This window comes from Molothrus aeneus, unplaced genomic scaffold (genome assembly GCF_037042795.1).
Source record: "Molothrus aeneus isolate 106 unplaced genomic scaffold, BPBGC_Maene_1.0 scaffold_30, whole genome shotgun sequence".
Classification (NCBI taxonomy): Eukaryota; Metazoa; Chordata; class Aves; order Passeriformes; family Icteridae; genus Molothrus; species Molothrus aeneus.
This window is the reverse complement of record NW_027098964.1, coordinates 2,112,475-2,134,158: the sequence shown is the minus strand read 5'-3', so window position 1 is coordinate 2,134,158 and position 21,684 is coordinate 2,112,475. Positions and strand designations below refer to the sequence as shown.

At 62.6% G+C, this 21,684-nt stretch overlaps 4 protein-coding genes across 4 annotated transcripts; all 4 read left to right on the top strand.

Moving 5' to 3' along the window:
• Nucleotides 1-623: 623 nt before the first annotated feature.
• On the top strand, nt 624-6,793 carry SLC3A2 (solute carrier family 3 member 2). The gene is made up of 10 exons (XM_066570656.1): nt 624-644; nt 1,243-1,720; nt 2,126-2,302; nt 2,605-2,699; nt 2,775-2,843; nt 3,408-3,472; nt 4,243-4,435; nt 5,061-5,198; nt 5,551-5,610; nt 6,152-6,793. The coding sequence occupies exons 2-10, from the start codon at nt 1,243-1,245 to the stop codon at nt 6,491-6,493; spliced, it is 1,617 nt and encodes a 538-aa protein (XP_066426753.1). The 5' UTR covers nt 624-644; the 3' UTR covers nt 6,494-6,793.
• Nucleotides 6,794-7,373: 580 nt separating this feature from the next.
• Nucleotides 7,374-10,104, top strand: TRMT112 (tRNA methyltransferase activator subunit 11-2). The gene is made up of 4 exons (XM_066570766.1): nt 7,374-7,492; nt 8,316-8,417; nt 9,088-9,180; nt 9,287-10,104. The coding sequence occupies exons 1-4, from the start codon at nt 7,412-7,414 to the stop codon at nt 9,386-9,388; spliced, it is 378 nt and encodes a 125-aa protein (XP_066426863.1). The 5' UTR covers nt 7,374-7,411; the 3' UTR covers nt 9,389-10,104.
• A 328-nt stretch (nt 10,105-10,432) lies between these two features.
• On the top strand, nt 10,433-12,537 carry BANF1 (BAF nuclear assembly factor 1). Its single transcript, XM_066570772.1, has 3 exons — nt 10,433-10,534; nt 10,945-11,075; nt 11,335-12,537. Exons 2-3 carry the CDS (start codon nt 10,950-10,952, stop codon nt 11,479-11,481), a joined length of 273 nt encoding a protein of 90 aa, XP_066426869.1. The 5' UTR covers nt 10,433-10,534; nt 10,945-10,949; the 3' UTR covers nt 11,482-12,537.
• Nucleotides 12,538-13,036: 499 nt separating this feature from the next.
• Nucleotides 13,037-20,786, top strand: MUS81 (MUS81 structure-specific endonuclease subunit). Its single transcript, XM_066570860.1, has 16 exons — nt 13,037-13,171; nt 14,369-14,492; nt 14,753-14,820; nt 14,933-15,001; nt 15,087-15,158; nt 15,255-15,313; nt 15,469-15,582; nt 15,703-15,783; nt 15,874-15,986; nt 16,869-16,969; nt 17,905-18,021; nt 18,439-18,534; nt 18,955-19,074; nt 19,632-19,735; nt 19,940-20,023; nt 20,498-20,786. The coding sequence occupies exons 1-16, from the start codon at nt 13,037-13,039 to the stop codon at nt 20,562-20,564; spliced, it is 1,524 nt and encodes a 507-aa protein (XP_066426957.1). The 3' UTR covers nt 20,565-20,786.
• Nucleotides 20,787-21,684: the final 898 nt, after the last annotated feature.

The following is a 21,684-nucleotide window of genomic DNA, read 5'->3' as shown; positions in this document are numbered from 1 at the left end:
ATTGGTCGAGGTGTAGGCGGGACTTGAGGGGGCGCTGTGGGATGAACCATTTTGCGCGCGGAGGGGTGCGCTGAATGAGCAGGATGGTTGTGGCGCCGTCCTGTTTCCCCACAGAGGGCTGGAGACCTCCGTAAGAGGCACTGGGGATCTTCCAACACGGTTTCCATTGAGGAGACCCCGTGCGGGCCGCCTGGTGGGGGGGGGCTCCGTATATAGGGCACCCCCGGGGCACAACAAATGGTGGCGCCCAGCAGAAATCAAAAGAGCCTTTAAAAACACCAAAATGGCGGCCGTTTGGGGTGCGGCAAAATGGCGGCGCATGGGGGGACCCCGAAAAGGACAGGGGTGCAGACAATGTTCCAGGAGAAGAAATGGGCTCGACTCCCATAACTGGCGTCCCGCTGAGCCGTGGTGCGAATCACCGACTCCAAAACGCGCCCTCCGGGGCTCTGTCCCGCCCCGTTCGCCCCGGGGCGCTTCCGGCCCCTCCCCCGCCTCGTGCTCTTTGATCCGCCCGGTGCGGGCGCCTTGGCGGCGCCGGGGGGCGGGGCTGAAGGCGTGACCACCTCAAAGTAGGCGTGGTTATCGCGGAATATAAAAGGCGCCGCCGAGCCCCTCGCGCCCGTCACGAGGACTCGGCGAAGGTACCGCCCGCCCTGGGGGGCTCTGGGGGAATTTCTGGGGGACAAAAACAAATTTGGGGTCCCCGTGAGAATTTCGGGGTGTCCGGAGGGGTTCTTTGGGTGTGCGCGAAGGGCTCGAGATCCCCTCCAAGGTTGTTCAAGGAGGGCCTGGGGAGGGCCCCGAGGCCTGGAAGGATTTTGGGGCGTCCTGTGAGGGATTTGGGGCCCCCAGGGTGGTGTTGGATGCTCAAGAGGAGCTTAAAACCCCTACAAGAACCTTTTAGCTTGACCAAGGGATTTCTAGAAAGGCATTGAGGAGTTTTTGGGGTGTGGGGAGCACGCCTGGGTCTCTTTTAAGAGCCTTTCCCATCCAGGGGCAAAGTCGGGGTTCAAAGATTGCCCCTTGAGGCTCTTTGGGGTGAAAGTTCAACCCCGCCCAAATTCTTTTGGGGCGATCCCTGAAGGGTTTTTGGGGCGATCCCTGAAGGTTTTGGGCTGATCCCCTGAAGGGTTTTTGGGGCGACCCCCGAAGGTTTTTGGGGCGATCCCCGAAGGTTTTTGGGGCAATCCCTGAGCGGTTTTGAGGCGACCCCTGAGGATTTCGTGCTCTTTTCCCCAGATGGATCCCGAGTCCCCGCCCCGCGAGCTGGAGCTGTCGGCGCTGGAGGCCGAGAAGGAGCCGATGGCGGCGGCGGCCGAGCCCGAGCCCGGCTCCCCCCCTCAGCCTCCCCCTCCCCACCGCGACCCCTCCCCAGCGCCGGCCGCTGCTCCGGGCGGGGAGAAGAACGGGCTGGTGATGAAGATCCCCCCCGAGGAAGAGGAGGAGGCGGCTCTGGGGGGCCCGGGGGCTTCGGGGAGCCCCAAATTCACGGGGCTGGGCAAGGAGGAGCTGCTGAGGGAGGCGGGGACGCCGCTCTGGGCCCGGGCCCGCCTGGTGCTGCTCGTGCTCTTCTGGGGGGGCTGGCTCGGGATGTTGGGCGCCGCTGCCGCCATCGTGGCCCAGGCCCCCCGGTGCCAGCCCCTGCCTGCCAAAGCCTGGTGGGAGCTCGGGGCGCTCTACAGGGCCCCCCCAAAGGCTTTTGGGGGCGATCTGAAAGGTGAGGAGGGGTCTGGGGGGGGTCCCATGGGGGTTTGGGGGGGTTTACAGGGTCCCCGGAGGGGTGGAAGGATCCCAAAGGATGGCTGGGGGGTCCCATGGGGGTTTTAGGGGGGTTTAGAGGGTCCCCACCTCTACTTTAGGGGGGGTTCCAGGATCTCCAAAGTTTTAGGGGTCCCCGAAATCTTGGACATCTTTCCCCCAATTCTGGGACTTGGGACTTTCCCCCAATTCTGGGATGATTCTGGGATCCTTGAGGAATTTTTGGGACCCCTGGGTTGGGATTTTGGGCTCTCAGGGTTGGGATTTTGGGGTCCCCAGCAGTGTTTGGGATCTCTTTGGTGCTCCTGGGAGGATTTTGGGGTTGTGCTGTGGGGTCAGATTTGGGGTTCACCCCCTTGTGCAGGTGTGGAGAAGCGTTTGGGGTACCTGAAGGAGAAGCTGCAGGTGGGGGGGCTGGTGCTGGGCCCCGTGGCCCCCCAAAAACGCCCCGAGGATCTGATCCCCCCCCTGGAGGAGCTGGACCCAGACCTGGGCACCATGCAGGACTTCAGCGCCCTCCTGCAGGCAGCCAAGGACAAAGGTGGGGCTGGGGGGGACCCCAAAACTGGGGGGGTCCACAATTGAGGGAGGGGGATGCACTGAGAGAAACCCCAAAATTTGGGGGGAAATGTTGGATATGGGGAAAAGCAGAGGAGGGGGGAGGGACCCCACAGAATTGGGGGGGAGCCCCAAAATTGAGGAGGGGGGGTCTGAATTTGGGGGTTCCCAGGGTTGGGTGATTGGAGGAACCCCCCAAAAGGGGATCCCCCATAACGATGGGGGGTGTCTGTGGTGCTGGGGGGGTTTGGGGGTGCCCTGACCCCCCCATTTTCTCCCCCCCAGGACTGAAGGTGATTCTGGACCTGACCCCAAACCCCGCTGGGGATCGGGTCTGGGGGGACGCAGCCAAGGACCCCAACGTGCACCAGCGGGTCCAGGTGGGTCTGGGGGGGCCCTGGGGGGGGGGGTGGGGGATTTGGGGGACCCCCCTGACCCCCCCTGTGCCCCCCCAGGCTGCCCTGAGCCATTGGCTGAAGCAGGACATTGCTGGGGTCTTCCTGGATGGCATCGAGGAGCTCCCGGTGAGGGGGGCAGGATTTGGGGTGGATTTGGGGCTTTTTGGGGCAGAATTTGGGGTGGATTTGGGGCTTTTTGGGGCAGGATTTGGGGTGGATTTGGGGCAGAATTTGGGGCTTTTTGGGGCAGGATTTGGGGTGGATTTGGGGCAGAATTTGGGGCTTTTTGGGGCAGGATTTGGGGTGAATTTGGGGCTTTTTGGGGCAGGATTTGGGGTGGATTTGGGGCTTTTTGGGGCAGGATTTGGGGGTTTTGGGGGCAGGATTAGGGGTGAATTTGGGGCTTTTTGGGGCAGGATTTGGGGTGGATTTGGGGCAGAATTTGGGGGGGGGGTTGGGGCAGGATTGGAGGGAATTTTTTAGGGCAGAATTTGGGGGATTTGGGGCAGGTTTGGAGGGAATTTTTTAGGGCAGGATTTGGGGCAGGATTGGGGTTTTTTTGGGGGGAGGATTGGAGGTTTTTTTGGGGCAGAACTGGGGGAGGTTGGGGTAGAATTGGGAGGGGGGAATTTTGGGGCAGAACTGGGGGATTTTGGGGGGGCTCTGGGTGATCCCCCCATGTCCCCCCAGCCCTCGGTGGTGGCTGAGTGGAGGAACCTGACGGAGCAGCAGCCGAGCCCCAGCGGCGTGGCCAGGTCTGACCCCCAAAAACGTCCCCAGTGTCACCCCAAACTCCCTGACCCCCCAAAAAACGTCCCCAGTGTCACCCCAAACTCCCTGACCCCCCCAAAAGTGTCCCCTGTGTCACCCCAATGTCACCCCAAACTCCCTGACCCCCCCAAATCTCTTCTTCTCCTCATCCTCTGCCTCATGGAGCCCCCACTTCTTTGGGCTCCTTCCCGTTTTGGGTGCTGGGGGTGCCCCCCTGGCCTTCCTCTCAATTTTGGGGTGCTCTCCTTTTCCTGCTCTCAATTTTGGGGTGCTCTCCTTTTCCTGCTCTCAATTTTGGGGTGCTCTCCTTTTCCTCCTCTCAATTTTGGGGTGCGCCCCTGACTTTCCTCTCCATTTTTTGGTTGCTTCCCTGACTCTTCCCTCCTCGTTATTGGGGTTCTCCCCTGACTTATCCTCCACATTTTTGGGGTGCTCCTCTTTTCCTCCCCTCATTTTTGGGGTTCTCCTCTGACCTTTTTTCTTCCGTTTTTAGGCTGCTCTGTTGATCTTTTTACTTGCATTTTTGGGGTTCTCCATTACTTTCCCCCCCCCATTTTTGGGGTGCTTCTCTGACATTTTTTCTTCCATTTTCGGGCTGCTCCCTTGACCTTTTCCTCCTCGTTTTTTGGTTGCTCCTCTGATTTTCCCTTCCCGTTTTTTGGCTCCTCCCCTCCCTTCCCCCCCCCCCCCCCCCATATTTTGGGGTGCCCCCTGACCGTGTCCCGGTTTTGGGGTGCCCCTGTTGTGTTTCCAGGGTGCTGGTGGGGGGCACCCGCCTGCAGGACCCCTGGCTGCTGCCCCAGGTCCCGGGGGGGCTGCGCCTGCTCCTGGGGCCCTTCCTGCAGCCCCTGCAGCCGCGAGCGGAGCAGGAGTCGCCCGAGGGCGCCGTGAGGAACCTGCTCGACTTCCTCAGCTCCAACTCCTCCTCCGTGGGGCTGGGCTGGAGCGTGAGTGCTGCACCCCAGAACCCCCTGGGAACCCCAAAACCCCCCTGGGAACCCCAAAATCCCTTCAGGAGATCCAAAACCTCCCCAGGATCCCCTAAAACCTCCCTGTGGGGCTGGGCTGGAGCGTGAGTGCTGCACCCCAAAACCCCCCTGGGAACCCTGAAATCCCATCAGGAACCACAAAACGTCCCTGGGAGCCCTCAAAATGTTCTCAGGAACCCCAAATCCCCCCATCCTCTGGGAATCAAAAATAGGAACCCAAAACCTCCCTGGGACCCCCCAAAATCCCTTCAGGAGCTCCAAAACCTCCCTGGGACCCCCAAGACGCCGTCATCCGCTGGGAATCCCAAATGGGACCCCAAAACCTCTCTGGGACCCCCAAAATCCCTTCAGGAGCCCCAAATCCCCCCAACCCTAAACCCCTGGCACCCCCAAACCCCCCAGGGACCCCTCAACTGCCCCCCCCCCCCCATTCCCCAGGACCCCTAAACCGCCCCTGACCCCACCCCACCCCCAAACCCCCCCAAATGAGCCCCCAAACATCCCCGGGACCCCCAAATTCCCCCCAGTGCCACCTTCCTGCCCCTGCTGCCCCCGGCCATGTTTTGGGGTGCCTGTCCCACAGGTGGGGTCCCCGTGGGAGTCCTGGGTGAGCCCCAGCCTGAGGCTGCAGCAGCTGCTGCTGCTCTGGGGGCTCCCCGGGACCCCCGTGCTGAGCTACGGCGACGAGCTGGGGCTGCCCCGGCCCCCCAAAAACCAACAGGTACCGGGGGGGAGCTACAGGGGGGATTTGGGGGGCTGGGATCCATTGGGGGGATCTGAGGAGGGATTTGGGGGGGTTTTGGGGGCTGCAGGTGCGACTTGGGGGCTGGAGGGAAGCTCTGGGCACTGTGGGGGGGTTTGGGGAGGGATTTGGGGTTTTTGGGGGTGCAGGGGAGGGGCTTGGGATGGTGCCCTGACCCAAATTTTCCCTGGGTTTTGCTGTAATTTCACTGGTCTGTGCCCCAAGTTTGCCATTTTTTGCCCCAGTTTTGCTGGGGTTTTAGCCCAAATTTTACCGGTTTTTGCCCCAATTTCTCCGTTTTTTGCCCCAATTTCTCCGTTTTTTCCCCCAGCTGCCAACAATGCCGTGGGAATCCATCGAGGACCCGAAAAAAGGCGGGAACGGCTCTGAGGTGGGCGGGGCTTGGAGCTGTGATTGACATCAGCTCTGGGTGGTGCTTGATGGGATGGGGCGTGGTTTATTTTTAAGAGGTGTGGCTTAGAGTGACCCCTCCCCTTTGGGGGTGGGTCTTCAATGTCCATTTATGGCTTTTAAGGGGTGGGGGGTTCGGTCACACCCATAGGTGGGCGGAGCCTTAGGGTGGGTCCCACAAAATGATAGCACCACTACAGATTCTTAAAAGGGCAATGCACCTTTAAAAGGGTAATGCAACCTTAAAAGGGCAACAGGCTCTTAAAAGGGCAGCACACATTTAAAAGGGCAATGTGTCTTTAAAAGGACAATGCACCCTTAAAAGGGCAATGCAATTTTTAAAATGTAATGTGTCTTTAAAAGGGTCACGTGGTCTTGAAAGCGTAATGTGCCCTTAAAAGGGCAACAGTCTTAAAAGGGCAATACCACCCGCTGCCTCCTTAAAGGGCCAGCGCCCCCTCTTTTCGGGGCTGCATTTGGGGGTGTCCCGCCCCCCCTGAGCGCAGCCCCCCCGATTGCAGCCCCCGGAGCTGGAGCTGTGCACGGCGCTGGCCTCGCTGCGGGCCCACGAGCGCTCGCTGCTGCTGGGGGAGGCGCTGGCGGTGCCCGCGGGCTCGGCCGTGGCGCTGCTGCGGCGCTGGGACCAGAGCGAGCGCTTCCTGCTGCTGCTCAACCCCCACGGAGCCCCCCTCAAACCCTTCTCGGCCAGGAGAGACCCCCTGGACCCCCCCCTGCCCGAGTGGGCCACGCTGCGCCTCAGCACCGGCCCCGGGGAGCCCGGGGAGCCGCAGGTGCAGCTGCAGGAGCTCAAGGTGGGGCCCTACCAGGGGCTGCTGCTGGGCTTCCCCTACAGCCCCCAGTGAGCCCGGGCAGCCCAAAGCTGCCTTGGCCCCCCGTCAGCACCCCAAAGCTGCCCTGACTCCCCCAAAGCTGCCCTGACCACCGTCCCTCACCATTCTCGCACACCATCACTTTGGGGGTCCCACACTCATCTCCCCTCTGTCATTTTTTGGGTTCTTGTCCTTCTCCCCCCACCACTCACCCCCAAAGTCTTTTTCTGGGTTTTTTTTTTCTCTCCCCAGCTCAGTTTTGGGGGTTTTTCTTTGTTTTCTGGGAGTATTGGGGTCCCCCGCCAAATCTGAATAAATGAATTGCATTTGTGACCTTGGGTTTGTTTCAGTTCTTGGGGGGTCCAAGGGTCTCCCCAGGATTTGGGAGTTTCAGAGACGCCAAAATATGGGGGAGGATTTGGGGCTCCCAGGGGGATGTGTGGGGGCAGAGGAACCCAAAGAGGGGCCCACAACACCCCAAAATGAGGGGGGTTGGATTTGGGAGCTCAAGGACGCTCTTGGGGCTGTTGAGGGGGTAACCAAGGCCCCAAACATGGGGGAAATCCACCCAAAATTTGGGCTGGGATCCCCAGTTGGGGCCTCAGGGGTGACCCTGAGAATAGGGGACCCCCAAAATAAAGGGGTGGGGCTGGGGAGGTTTTGGGGAGGGGTCTCAAATCCTGTCAGGAGCTCTGGAGGGTTTGGGGGGGCCCTGAAGGTTTTGGGAGGGGTCTCGGGGGTCCCTGAGGGGTTTGGGGAGGGGTCTCAGGGTTCCTGAGGGGTCTCGGGGCCGGTTTGGAGCTCCTGGGGGTTGAGATGAATTTTTTTGCCCTTGCGCCTTTAAGCGGACCCCACCCTGCGAGACCACGCCCATTTCCGGGTAGGCCGCGCCTCGTCGCCCCGGTAACCGCCTCTTGCCGGAAGTGACGCGCCGGAAGCGGAAGCGGCGCCATGAAGCTGCTGACCCACAACCTGCTGAGCTCCCACGTGCCGGGGCTGCGGCCCGGGGGCGGATTCCCCCTCCGGATCGAGGTGGGGACGGCGGGGGGACCCCGGGGCACCGCGAGCGGCGGGGACACCGCGGTTCCCGCCCCCCGGCAAGGCCCCGCCACCTCTGGCCGTTACCGGAACCGTTACCGGAGCCTTAGCGGTGCCCCCGTTACCGGTTCCCAGCTCCTCCCCGTTCCGTGATTCCAATCGGTGTCTCCTCATTCACCTCCCATCCCTCCCGTTACCTCCCCCGTTACCCCCGGTAGCTCCTCCATTAACCCCAGGAACGCCCGGTAATTTGTCCCGTTACCGTCAATAAATCCCGCGTTAAATCCTCCCGTTAATGACCCCGTTTCCCGCTTGTTCATCTCGTTAACCTTCCCCGTTATCGCAGTTCCTCCCTTCCCATTATCCCCGTTCCTGTTATCACAGTCCCCTCCCGTTATCCCGGTTCCCCTCCGTTATACTCGTTCCCGTTATCCCCGTTCCCGTTATCCCAATCCCTCCCCGTCATCCCGGTTCCCGTTATCCTCGTTCATCTCCGTTAACGCCCCGATCCCCCATCCCGCCGCGGTTCGGCTCCGCCCGGTTCCTCCCCGTTATCCCCCCGTTAATCCCCTCGTCACCCTCACCAGCCGCCGGTAATTCCCCCGTTAATCCCCGTCCTAACCCCGTTCCCTCCCGTTAACCCCCCCCGGTAACCGTTCCGACCCCCCAGCCCCGTTAACCCCGCCGGTAACTCCCCCCGTTCCGCCGTTAACGCCGCCGTTAAAACTCCCATTAACCCCCAATTTCCACCCGTTACGTGCCCCGGTTCCCCGCGGTTCCGGTGCCCTCCCGTTAACCCCCCCCCCCGTCCCCGCAGGCCGCCGAGGTTCGCGTCCGCCCGGTGCCGTTCAACGCCGCCTTCGTGTCCCGGTTGGTGCCGCGGCTGCGCTGGGACGCGCTCAGGGAGGCGGCGGAAAGCGTGAGCGGGGCGGGGAAACCGGGAACGGGAAACGGGAACGGGAAACGGGAACGGGACCGGGAAGCGGGAACGGGAACCAGGGGGGGGAACGGGAACGGGGGGATCAGGAATGGGGGGGCAGCGGGGGTCGGGAAGTGCCCATTTGGGGCGTCCAGGGGAGAATTTGGGGGAATTTTGGGAGTTTGGAGGAGGATTTGGGGGGTCCTGGGGGAGAATTTGTGGGAGATTTTGGGGATCTGGGAAGAATTTTGGAGAATTTTGGGGGTCCTGGGGCAGGAATTTGGGGGGATTTTGAGGGTGGGAGGGAAATTTAGGGGGGATTTTGGGGGGTCCTGGGGGGAATTTAGGAGGTTTTTGGAGGATTTTTGGGATTTGGGGTCAATTTTGGGGGTCCTGGGGGGGCAATTTGAGGGCACTAAAGGAGGGGGGAGGTTTGGGAGGGGTCAGTTTGGGGGGGCTCAGATTTGGGGGAGGTCTCGGGTTTGGGGCTTTTTGGGGGGGGTTCCTCTGAACATTTTGGAATTCCCAAATTTGGGTTGAACTCTGACATTTTTGGCACTCCCACAACTGCGAGGGTTCCTTACTTTGGGACATCCCATTTTTCGGGCTTGGGGGGACACTCAGGGCTCCCCTCTGACCTCCCTCTCCTCTTTTCCTGTGCCCCCCAAAGTTGGGGCGCCCCTCGGAGCTGCCCCCCGAGCCCAGCCCGGGCTACGAGGCCGACGAGGAATTCCTGCGGCGCCTCCACCATGTCCTGCTCGAGGTCAGGGGGGTCCTCAAAACCCCTGAAACCCCCAAAACCCCTCGGGGGGGGTTCCCCAAATCTCGAGGACCCCCCAATTTTCCCTTTATTCCCCCCAATTCCACAGGTGGAGGTGCTGGAGGGGTCCCTGCAGTGCCCGGACTCGGGGCGGCGCTTCCCCATCTCCAGGGGGGTCCCAAATCTGCTCCTGAGCGAGGACGAGGCCTGAGGGGGGCTCGGGACCCCCCCAAAATGGAGCTGAGCCCCTTCCCCCGAGGAAGAGCAGAAAAACCCCGAATTCCAATGGTTTTACCCCAAAAAATGGGGCCTGAACGTCACCCCGACGTTCAAGCGTTGAGGGGCGTGGTTTGACTTTACCTCATTTGCATATGGGCGTGGTCATCGTCACACCACTCCTCTATTCAAATTAGTTATTTCCTTATTTGCATTTTGGGCGGGAATTTGCATAATGGGTGGGGAAATGCCCAGGTTTTGCCCCCAAATTCCCGTTTTTTGCCTCCAAATTCCCTTTTTTTAACCTAAGTTTCTCCTTCCATCCCAAATTTCCCAGTTTTGCCCCAAACCCTTTTCTTTTCTCCGAATTTCACCGTTATTTTCTCCCCAAATTCCACTTTTTATCCCAAAATCCTCCCGTTTTGCCCTGAAATTCCTCTCCTTTCTCCCAGTTCCCTCCCTTGTGCCCCCAAATTTGAATTTTCCTCCAAAATCTCTTTTTTTGCCCTCAATTTTTTATATTTTTCCACCAAATCCTCCTTTATGCCAAATCCCCTCCTTTTCACTCCTAAATCTTTTATTTCTATTCCAAACCTCCAGTTTTTCCCAAAATCCCATCTTTTATCCTCATGTTTCTCTACCCCACGTTCTGCCTTGTTGTATTTGTAATATTTCCCATCAATTCAATAAAAAACCCATTTTTTTCCCCGATTTTGGGCCGGAATGGCCTCTTTTGGTCTCTTTGAGGATCTTCTCGGGGGAATCCTTTGGGATGGAGGGAAGGGGGTGGGGTGGGAGAGAATTTTGAGGCGCCCAGGTGAGCGTGGGAGCCTGGGAGAGCCCCGGAGCCGCTGGCCGGGAATTCAGAGGCTCGGGGATGATCCCGGAGGGATTCCCGGTGTTCCCGGCAGCACCTGGAGCCATTTCCAGGTGTCCCCACGCACCTGGGCGGACCCAGCAGGCCCTTGGAGGACCCCGGTTCGTCTCTATGATCCCAGAGCGCCTCCGAGCGCTTCCTCTCGGTTGTTTCCGGCGCACGCCAGCGGAAGTGTCGTCACACAGTGCGCCGCCGGATGTGACGTCAGTGCGCGGCGGCAGAAGGCTTAGGCGGGAGCGGCGGTTGGAACGGCTCGACGGGACGGTGAGGGCGGGAGGGGACGGAGGGGACCGGGAGGGGACATTGAGGGGCAGGGAGGGGACCGGGAGGGGACCGGGAGGGGACATTGAGGGGCGGGGAGGGGACATGGAGGGGCGGGGAGGGCCGGGAGGGGCGGGCAGGGGAGGGGCGAGAACGGCCCGAGGGGCGGGACGGGGCGGGAGGGGCGGGACGGGCCGGGGTGTCCCCTCAGGATCCCCCCAATGTCCCCTTTGTGTTCCCCCATTGTCCCCTCAATGTCCACGCCGGGTTCCCCCACTGTCCCCTCAGAGTCCCCTCAATGTCCCCTCAGGCTCCCCCCACTGTCCCCTCAGTGTCCCCCTGAGCTGTCCCTGTATCCCCTGAGCTGTCTGTGTGTCCCCTCAATGTCCCCAGTGTCCCCTGTCTGTCCCCAGGCGCCATGTCCTCGACGTCACAGAAGCACCGGGACTTCGTGGCGGAGCCGATGGGGGACAAACCCGTGGGGAGCTTGGCCGGCATCGGGGACGTGCTGGGCAGGAAACTGGAGGAGAAGGGCTTTGACAAGGTAGGACTGGGGACAGGGGGGACACCTGGGGACATTGGGGACCTTGGGGACACCGCTGTCCCTTCACTGTCCCCTCCAGGTGTTTGTGGAAGGACGGGGATCTCCCGTGGCCACAGGGCTTGGCTGGGACTGGAGCTCTTTGGGATTGTTTGGGCAGGACCGGAGCACTTTGGGGTCACTCAGGAAGGACAGGGGGACCCTGTGTGCCATCCCCAGCCCCTGGTGACACCGCTGTCCCCTCCCTGTCCCCTCCTGGCAGGCGTACGTGGTGCTGGGGCAGTTCCTGGTGCTGCGCAAGGACGAGGAGCTGTTCCGGGAGTGGCTCAAGGAGACGTGCGGGGCCAACGCCAAACAGAGCCGGGACTGCTCGGGCTGCCTGCGCGAGTGGTGCGACGCCTTCCTCTGAGCCCCCTCCCCAAAACAGCACCCAGGGCCCCTCCTCTGAGCCCCCTCCCCAAAAACAGCACCCAGGGCCCTCCTCTGAGCCCCCTCCCCAAAAACAGCACCCAGGGCCCCTCCTCTGAGCCCCCTCCCCAAAAACAGCACCCAGGGCCCCTCCTCTGAGCCCCCTCCCCAAAAACAGCACCCAGGGCCCCTCCTCTGAGCCCCCTCCCCAAAAACAGCACCCAGGGCCCCTCCTCTGAGCCCCTTCCCCAAAAACAGCACCCAAGCCCCCTCCTCTGAGCCCCCTCCTCGAAGCTGACACCCCCAGCCGCTCCCTGAGCCCCTCACACCAGCCCTGCAGCTCAACTGAGCTCCCTGCACCCCAAATATCCTTCCTGTACCCCAAATCCCATCCCTGTACCCACAAATCCCATCCCTGTACCCCACATCCCATCCCTGCACCCCCAAATTCCCCAAACTCCGGGGGAGTTCCAGCTGCTGCCAGGGACCCCTTTTGGAGAGGTTGGGGGCTCCCCAAAACCATCCTGGGGACCCCCTGATTTCTTCACGGACCCCAAAACCAGCCCGGGGAGCCCAAAACCATCCTGAGGACCCCAAAACCAGCCCAGGGAGCCCAAAGGCAGCTCCGGGGAACCCCAAAACCATCCTGGGGACCCCAAAATCCACCCAGGGACCCCAGAACCAGCTTTGGAGACCCCAAAACACTCCCCGGTCCCACCCCCACACCCCTGGGACCCCCAAACCGGTGCTGCCACCCCCCTCAGAACTCCTCCAGGGGTGGGGGTCCCGTGGTGCCACCCCTCCCCCATCACCCCAAAACCCCACAACCAGCTGGGGGGGGGTGGGGGGGTCTCCTCCTGCCCCTCCCCCCAGCACGGGGTGGGATTTTGGGGACTCATTTGAGGTGCCCCCCCCTCCCCCACCCCGTTAGTGTTAAATTGGGGTGTCCCCCCCCTCCCCCCACTGGGGGTCTGTGTTATTTTGGGGGTGCTGCCTCCCCCCCCCAGTTTGTTTCTAAAATTATTTTCTAAACAATAAAAGGTTTTGCTGTGCTGCAGCTGGGACTCGTCCTGGAATTTGGGGGGGGGAGGGTGGGGGCACGGGGAAGGATTTTGGGGGGTCTGGGGGCCAAATTTGGGGTTTGGAGGAAGGATTTTGGGAGGCCAGGGGGCAGAATTTGGGGATTGGGTGGAGGATTTGGGGGGAGGTTTTTGAGGTTTGGGGGCAGTATTTGGGGGTTGGAAGAAAGATTTGAGGATCTGGGGGCAGAATTTGGGAATTGAGGGGAAAATTTTGGGAGTTTAGGAGGAGGATTTGGGGTTTGGGGGCAGAACTTGGTTTCTCCCATGTCCGCCGAGCTCCTCCAGAGCAGACGAGTTCCACCTCCGAGCAGCCCAGAGCGGCCTCCTGCAGAGCAGACAAGTTCAACCTCCGAGCTGCCAGAGCGGAGTCCTCCAGAGCAGAGGAGTCGCATTTTCCCCTATCAGCGAGCGCGGCCGGAGCGGCCCCGCGGGGCCGGAACTTCCGGGAAGCGGCGGTGGCGGGAGGATTCGAACATGGCCGCGGCCGCCGCCGCCTCCTCCCGGCGCCGCCGCCGCCCCCGCGGCCACCCGAACCCGCTGTTCGCCCGCTGGCTGCGCGAGTGGCGGGACGAGGCGCAGGGCACCTGGGCCAGGGGCACCTACGAGAGGGTGGGTGTGGGGGCGAGGGTCCCTGGGTTCTCAGGGGGGCGATTTTTGGGTGCCCGGGTGTGTTTAGGGTTCCCAGGTGTGTTTTGGGGTTCCCACAGGGGCGGTTTTGGGGTGCCTAGGTAGGTTTTGGGGTCTCCAGGTGAGTTTTGGGGTCCCCGGTTGGATTTAGGGTCCCCAGGTGGGCGATTCTAGGGTGCCCACGTGAGTTTTGGGGTGCCCAGGTTGGATTTAGGGTGCCCAGGTGGGCGATTTTGGGGTGCTCAGGTGTGATTTAGGGTGCCCAGGTGTGTTTTGAGGTACCCGGTTGGATTTGGAGGTTTCTGGGTGGGGCTTTGAGGTGTCCAGGTGAGTTTTGGGTTCTCTGGGCAGGTCTGGGGTCTCTACGTGTGGGATTTTGGGTACCCCAGGTGTATCCCAGGTGTATTTTCGGTTCCCAAGGTGTATCTCAGGTGTATTTGGGGTTCCCCAGGTGTATCCCAGGTGTATTTTGGATACCCCAGGTGTATCCCAGGTGTATCCCAGGTGTATTTTTGGTTCCCAAGGTGTATCTCAGGTGTATTTGGGGTTCCCCAGGTGTATCTCAGGTGTATCCCAGGTGTATTTTGGGTTCCCCAGGTGTATCCCAGGTGTATCCCAGGTGTATTTTGGATACCCCAGGTGTATCCCAGGTGTATTTGGGGTTCCCCAGGTGTATCCCAGGTGTATTCCAGGTGTATTTTGGATACTGCAGGTGTATCCCAGGTGTATTTGGGGCTCCCCAGGTGTACTCCAGGTGTATCCCAGGTGTATCCCAGGTGTATTTGGGGCTCCCCAGGTGTACTCCAGGTGTATCCCAGGTGTATTTTGGATACCCCAGGTGTATCCCAGGTGTATTTTGGGTTCCCCAGGTGTATCCCAGGTGTATTTGGGGTTCCCCAGGTGTACTCCAGGTGTATCCCAGGTGTATCCCAGGTGTATTTTGGGTTCCCCAGGTGTATCCCAGGTGTATTTGGGGTTCCCCAGGTGTACTCCAGGTGTATCCCAGGTGTATCCCAGGTGTATTTTGGGTTCCCCAGGTGTATCCCAGGTGTATTTGGGGTTCCCCAGGTGTACTCCAGGTGTATCCCAGGTGTATCCCAGGTGTATTTGGGGTTCCCCAGGTGTATCCCAGGTGTATTTGGGGTCCCCCAGGTGTATCCCAGGTGTGTTTCCCCCCAGGCCCTGCGCTCTCTCTCCCGGTTCCCGCTCCCGCTCCGTTCTGGCCGCGCCGCCGCCATCTTGCAGCACTTTGGCCCCGCCCTCTGCGCCCGCCTCGACCAACGGCTGAGCCAGCACCGCCGGGGTGGGCGGGGCCTAAAGGGGCGGGGCAGGGATGGGTGGAGCTATGAAGGGTGTGGTCTGGGGGCGTGGCTTGAGTGAGCTCCACCCCTTCCCATTACAAGGTAGGGGGCGTAGCCTAGAAGGGTGGTGCTCTGGGGGGCGGGGCTTTATTGGATGTGCGTCAGAAAGGGGTGGAGCTAAGATAGGGTGGGGCTTTGGTGGTGGGTGGGGCCTGATGAGGCTGGTTTGCATGCTAATTTGCATATCATTTGCATCCCACAGAACAGGGTCTCCCTGCCACGCCCCCTCGGCAGGGGCGGTGCCCAGACCCTCCCCCAGCCCCACCCACGGTGAGTCCCATCCTCACCCCTCCCCCACGCAGGACCCCCCCATTGATCCCCCTCGTGGGGGAGGGGCAGAGGAAGCCCCGCCCCCAATCTCTGCCCCTCCCCCTTCCTCCAGCACCGCCCCCGCCAGTACCGGCCCCTCCCCCGCTCCAGAGGCCACGCCCTCCTGCTGGTCCTGAGCCAGGTGAGGGGGAGGGGACACACCTGGGGGGGGGGGGAAGGGTCCAGACCCTGCCCCTCCCCCTACTCACCCTAAGCACCTCCCCCAGAGCCCAGAGCCCCTCCCAGAGGCGGAGCTTCTGCAGCAGGCCCAGCCCCTCTGTGACCACACCCTGACCTCAGTGAGTGACAGGAGGGGACCCCAGCACCCCTCCCCCACCCTGGCACCGCCCAAAGGTGGTGGGGGAGGGGCTGACCCCCTGTCCCCTCCCCCACAGGCAGCTCTGGGTCCCCTCCTGCGCCGGGGGCTCGTGCAGAGGAGCGGCCGCCCGCCCAGGTAGGGCTGAGACCCCCCTGAGACCCCCAGACTCACCTGGGACCCCCCCAGATTCACCTGGAACCTCCCCAGGACCCCCCAGACTCACCTGGGACCCCCCTGAGTGCACCTGAGACCCCCCAGGACCCCCCTCATTTCCCCCCTTCCCTCTCCAGGTACTCTCTGACCCCGCGGGGGCGGAGCCTCGCCGAGGCCCCGCCCCCCGCCCGGGTGTGCCCGCTGCGCCCTCTGGCGGAGCAGGACGAGAACTGCGCCCCCGCCCCCACCACGTGAGTTTGGGGGGCTGGGGACACTTTGGGGGGCTTGGGGACACTGGGGGATACTTTGGGGGGCCTGGGGGGCTGTCCCGGCCCTGGGGGTCACCTGGAGGTGACTTTGGGGTCCCCCAGGTGCGACCCCGAGCAGGAATTTGAGCTCAGGCCCGGCGAGTTCGAGATCGTGCTGTGCGCAGACGTCACCGAGGCCAACGGGTGACTGTCACCCTGTCCCTGTCCCCCTCTGTGTCCCTGTGCCCCCCCCGTGTCCCTGTCACCCTCTGTGTCCCCTCCCTGTCCCCGCAGCCCCTCCGGGGGGGTCCCGGCCCTGCTCCGTTCCCGGGGGGTCCCGGTGCTGCTGCGGCGCCTCCACGTCGGCGACTTCCTGTGGGTGGCGCGCGAGAAGGACCCGCCCACAGGTGGGCGTGGCCGAGGGGCGGGGCATCCATGGGGCGGGGCTTAAAGTGATCATGCCCCAGGGGCTGGGTGTGGCACCTGGAGTGGGTGGGGCAGTTTTGGGTTGTGGTCATTACTCGTGGGTGTGGCCACGCCCCCAGAGCAGCACAGCCACTGGTTGGGTGTGGCCAGAGGGGGCGTGGTCATGTCCAGACCGCACCCATAGACTGGGGGTGTGGCCATGGTGGTGGGTGCGGTCAGGTGTGATGGGCGTGGCAGTGGGGGTGTGGCCAGGGGTGGATGGGTGGGTGTGTTCAAATGTGATGGGCGTGGTGTTGGGGGCGTGGCCATGCTGATGAACGGGTGTGGTCAGTTGTGATGGGTGTGTCATTGTGGGCTTGGCCATGGTGATTGTGGGTGTGGTCAGGTGTGATGGGCGTGGCATTGGGGGTGTGGCCATGGTGATTGTGGGTGTGGTCAGGTGTGATGGGCGTGGCATTGGGGGTGTGGCCATGGTGATTGTGGGTGTGGTCAGGTGTGATGGGTGTGGCATTGGGGGTGTGGCCATGGTAATTGTGGGTGTGGTCAGGTGTGATGGGCGTGTCATTGGGGGTGTGGCCATGGTGATTGTGGGTGTGGTCAGGTGTGATGGGTGTGTCATTGGGGGTGTGGCCATGGTGATTGTGGGTGTGGTCAGATGTTATGAGGGGTGACCTCGCCTGGGTGGGGTCAAATGCTGGCTCAGCCCCCACATGGTGGGCGTGGCCAAGGACAAACCACGCCCCCATGGAGGCCATGGAATGTGGGCGGGGCCTGGGATGGACCCCACCCTTTGGTGAAGGGCGGTGCATGGGGTTGTGGGCGTGGCTCTGAGTGGGCGTGGCCGTGCGTGTGACCCCGCCCAGGCCACGCCCCCCGGGAGCTGGCGCTGGACGTGGTGGTGGAGCGGAAATCGGCGGCGGATCTGGGGAACAGCATCCGGGACGGGCGGTACCGGGAGCAGAAGGTGGGGCCGGGAACTGGGGGGGACTGGGAACGAATGGAACAAACTGGGAAGGGACCTGGGGGCCACTGGGTGGGACTGGGAAGGGATTGGGAATGACTGGGGAGGACTGGGAGGGAACTGGGATTAACTGGGAGGGACTGGGGGGGATTGAGATGGACTGAGGGGCACTGGGGTAACTGGGAGAGATGGGGGGCACTGGAGGGCACTGGGAGGGACTGGGGGTAACTGGGATGGACTGGTTGAACTGGGACGGACTGTGGGTAACTGGGGTCGACTGGTTTGACTGGGAGGGACTGGTTGAACTGGGATGGACTGGTTGAGCTGGGAGGGACTGGTTGAACTGGGAGGGACTGGTTGAACTGGGAGGGACTGGTTGAGCTGGGAGGGACTGGTTGAACTGGGAGGGACTGGTTGAACTGGGAGGGACTGGTTTGACTGGGAGGGACTGGTTGAACTGGGATGGACTGGTTTGACTGGGAGGGACTGGTTGAGCTGGGATGGACTGGTTGAACTGGGAGGGACTGGTTGAGCTGGGATGGACTGGTTGAACTGGGATGGACAGTGGGTAACTGGGATGGACTGGTTGAACTGGGAGGGACTGGTTTGACTGGGAGGGACTGGTTTGACTGGGAGGGACTGGTTGAACTGGGATGGACTGGTTGAACTGGGAGGGACTGGTTGAACTGGGAGGGACTGGTTTGACTGGGAGGGACTGGTTGAACTGGGAGGGACTGGTTGAACTGGGAGGGACTGGTTTGACTGGGGTGGACTGGTTTGACTGGGATGGACAGTGGGTAACTGGGATGGACTGGTTGAACTGGGATGGACTGGTTGAGCTGGGATGGACTGGTTTGACTGGGATGGACTGGTTGAACTGGGGTGGACTGGTTGAACTGGGAGGGACTGGTTGAACTGGGACCCCCCTCCCGTCCCAGTTCCGGCTGCGGCGCTCGGGGCTGCGCTGCCCCCTGTACCTGCTGGAGGAGCCGGGGGAGGGGGAGCCCCTGCCCCTGCCCCTGCCCAGCCTGCGCCAGGCGGCCGCCAGCACCCAGGTACCTGAGACCCCTCCCCAAAATGCACAGAGACCCCTCCCCAAAATACACAGAGACCCCTCCCCAAAATACACAGAGACCCCACCCCAGCACCCAGGTACCTGAGTCCCCTCCCCAAAATACACAGAGACCCCTCCCCAGCACCCAGGTACCTGAGACCCCTCCCCAAAATACACAGAGACCCCTCCCCAGCACCCAGGTACCTGAGACCCCTCCCCAAAATGCACAGAGACCCCTCCCCAAAATGCACAGAGACCCCCCCCCCAGCACTCAGGTACCCGGGACCCCTCCCCAAATTACAGAGAGACACCCCCAGCACTCAGGTACCCCCAGCCCCCTCCCCTAAACACACAGAGACCCCTCCCCAGCCCCAGGTACCCCCAGCCCCCTCCCCTAAACACAGAGCCCCCTCCCCAGGTGGTGGACGGGCTGCTCGTGGTGCGCACGAGGGACCCCCAGGACTCGGCCGCGTATTTGGGGGTCCTGGGGGAGCAGCTGAGGAGGAGATTTGGGGTGAGGGGCTTGGGGGGGGATTGGGGGAGGGGTCCCAACGGGGAGGGGGGTTGGGGGGAGGGGACGTTCTGGGGAGGGAATTGGGGGGGACATTGAGGGGGGACATGGAGGGAAAAGGGGGGTCCTGGGTGGGGGATGGGGGGCAAATTTGGGGGGGGTTGGGGGGACAAGGAGGGGACACGGGGGGGTCACAGGGGGGGTTTTGGGGGGGAGGGGACATTTTGGGGAGGGGACAATTGAGGGGGACATGGGGGATAGAAGGGGGGACTTGGGGGGAAGTTTGGGGGGCCTGGGGGGGGTCACAGGTACGCCTGAGACCCCTCCCAAAACACAGAGACCCCTCTGTGAACCTGGGGGGACACAGAGAATTTGGGGGGGGGGGGGTCACTGAGGGGGTCTCTGACCCCTCCCCTCCCCCAGGGCCGCGTGCTGAGGGCGTGGGGGGGGGATGTGCGTGCCCGGGGCCCCCCCGAGCCCCCCGGGACCCCCCTGGCCCTGCTGCCCTTCCCGAGGCTGCGCGAGGGGGGGGGCAAGAACCAGGTGGGGCTGGGGGGGGGGGGGGTCCCTAAAGGGGGTTGGGAGTTTCTGGGGGGGGCGGGGGAGGGCAAAGGGGGCACTGGGGGGGGGCCGGGGGTCACTAAAAGGGTCTGGGGGGGTTAAAGGGGTTGGGGTGGCCCCAAGGGGTCCTGAAGGGGGGAGGGGGGCCCTCAATTGGTCCTGGGGGGGCCAGAAGAGGGACATGGGGGGGATTGGGTTCCTTGGGGGGATTTTGGGGTCCCCTCACCCCCATTTACCCCCCTCCAGGCCCAGACCGTGGGGGCCGTGCCCTAGGGTGGGATTTTGGGGTCGGGGGTGGGATTTTGGGGTCGGGGGTGTTTTTGGGGTCGGGGGTGGGATTTTGGGGTCAGGGGTGGGATTTTGGGGTCGGGGGTGTGATTTTGGGGTCGGGGGTGTTTTTTGGGGTCGGGGGTGTTTTTGGGGTCCCCTGACCCCCATTTTCCCCCCCCAGGCCCAGACCGTGGGGGCCGTGCCCTAGGGTGGGATTTTGGGGTCGGGGGTGTTTTTGGGGTCCCCTGACCCCCATTTTCCCCCCCCAGGCCCAGACCGTGGGGGCCGTGTTCGCCCGGCAGCTGCTGCAGCTGGGGGGGCTCAGTGGGGGCAGGGCCGGGGCCGTCCTGCGCCGCTTCCCCACCCCCGCCAGGTCCGGGGGGGTCCGGGGGGGTCGGGGAGGGGGGGTTGGGGTCCCCCACGTGGGACCCCCCGGGCTCTGATGTCCCCAAAGGGGCCCTGGCCCACGGGGAGGGGGGAGGGTCCCGAGGGTGGGGGATGGGGGCGGTTCACAGGGTGGGGGTGGGGGTGGGGGGGTCTGCGGGGGTCCCCTGAGTTCCGTCCCCTCCCCCCGCAGCCTCATGGATGCCCTGGGACCCTCCCAGGACCCCCAAAAGTGCCGGGAGGTGCTGAGCGCCCTGCGCTGCGGCCCCGCTCTGAGGTGAGGCCCCCCGCCCCAAAATCCTGGGAAGGGACCCCAAATCCCGGGAAACCCAAATCCCAGGAAATTCCCCCAAATCCTGGGAAAGTCCCTCAAACCCTGGGGAACCCCAAATCTTGGGATCCCCCCCAAATCCCAGGGAATTCCCCCAAATCCCGAGGAACCCCAAATTCTGGGAACCCCAAATCCTGGGAACCCCAAATCTTGGGATCCCCCCCAAATCCCAGGGAATTCCCCCAAATCCTGGGAAAGTCCCTCAAACCCTGGGGAACCCCAAATCTTGGGATCCCCCCCAAATCCCAGGGAATTCCCCCAAATCCTGGGGACCCCACAAGTCCCAGGACCCCTCATTCCCAAGGACCCCCCCTCAATTCCTGTGTCCCCAAACCCCTGTCATTGTCCCCACCCCCGATTTTGGGTCCCCCTCCCGGATTTTGGGGGTCTCACCCCTCTTTCCTCTCCCCCCCCCCACAGGAATTTGGGCCCCTCCCTCAGTGGGGCCCTGGTGAAGCTCTATGGGACCCGGGGGCCGCTGGACTGAGGGGACACCGCATTGTCACCCCATTGTCACCGCATTGTCACCCCATTGTCACCCCATTGTCACCTCCTGTCACCCCATTGTCACCCCATTGTCACCCCATTGTCACCCCATTGTCACCTCCTGTCACCCCATTGTCACCCCATTGTCACCCCATTGTCACCCCATTGTCACCTCCTGTCACCCCATTGTCACCCCATTGTCACCGCATTGTCACCGCATTGTCACCTCCTGTCACCCCATTGTCACCCCATTGTCACCCCATTGTCACCCCCCAATAAATCCCCCCCCCCAGCACTGCAGCACCTGGAGTTTCATTTTGGGGGAGGACGGGACAGGGAGGGTGCGGGGACAGGGGGTGACACCGGTGCTGGGGGTGGCAGTGACACGGTGAGGATGATGAGGGGGTGACACGGTGACAGTGACGGGGGGGTGACACCGGTGACAGTGACTGGGGTGGCGGTGGCACCAGTGACCTTGAGGGTGACACGGTGACAGTGGCGGGGTGACGGTGACACGGTGACAGTGACACAGTGACAGTGACACGGTGACAGTGACACGGTGACAGTGACGGGGTGACAGTGATGGGGTGACAGTGGCGGGGTGACGGTGACACAATGACAGTGACACGGTGACAGTGATGGGGTGACAGTGACACGGTGACAGTGGCGGGGTGACAGTGACGGGGGGCTGATGGGTGCTGACACCGGTGACAGTGACGGGGTGACGGTGACACGGTGACAGTGACACGGTGACAGTGACGGAGGGGTGGCAGTGACACGGTGAGGATGATGAGGGGGTGACACGGTGACAGTGACACGGTGACAGTGACGGAGGGGTGACAGTGACGGGGTGACAGTGACACGGTGACGGTGACACGGTGACAGTGGCGGGGGGCTGATGGGTGGTGACACGGGTGACAGTGACAAGTCGGCGGTGGCAGTTTGGTGGCACAGCCTGGGGTGACAGCGGTGACAAGGACACCTGGAACAGTGACAGTGACACCGGTGACGGGGGGTGGCACCGGCGTCCCTTGGGGTCAATTTGGGGTCCCCAAAATGGGGGCGGGGTCTGTCCTGAGCCCCGCGGTCACTCGGGGTCCCCCAAAGGGGGGGCGGGGTCA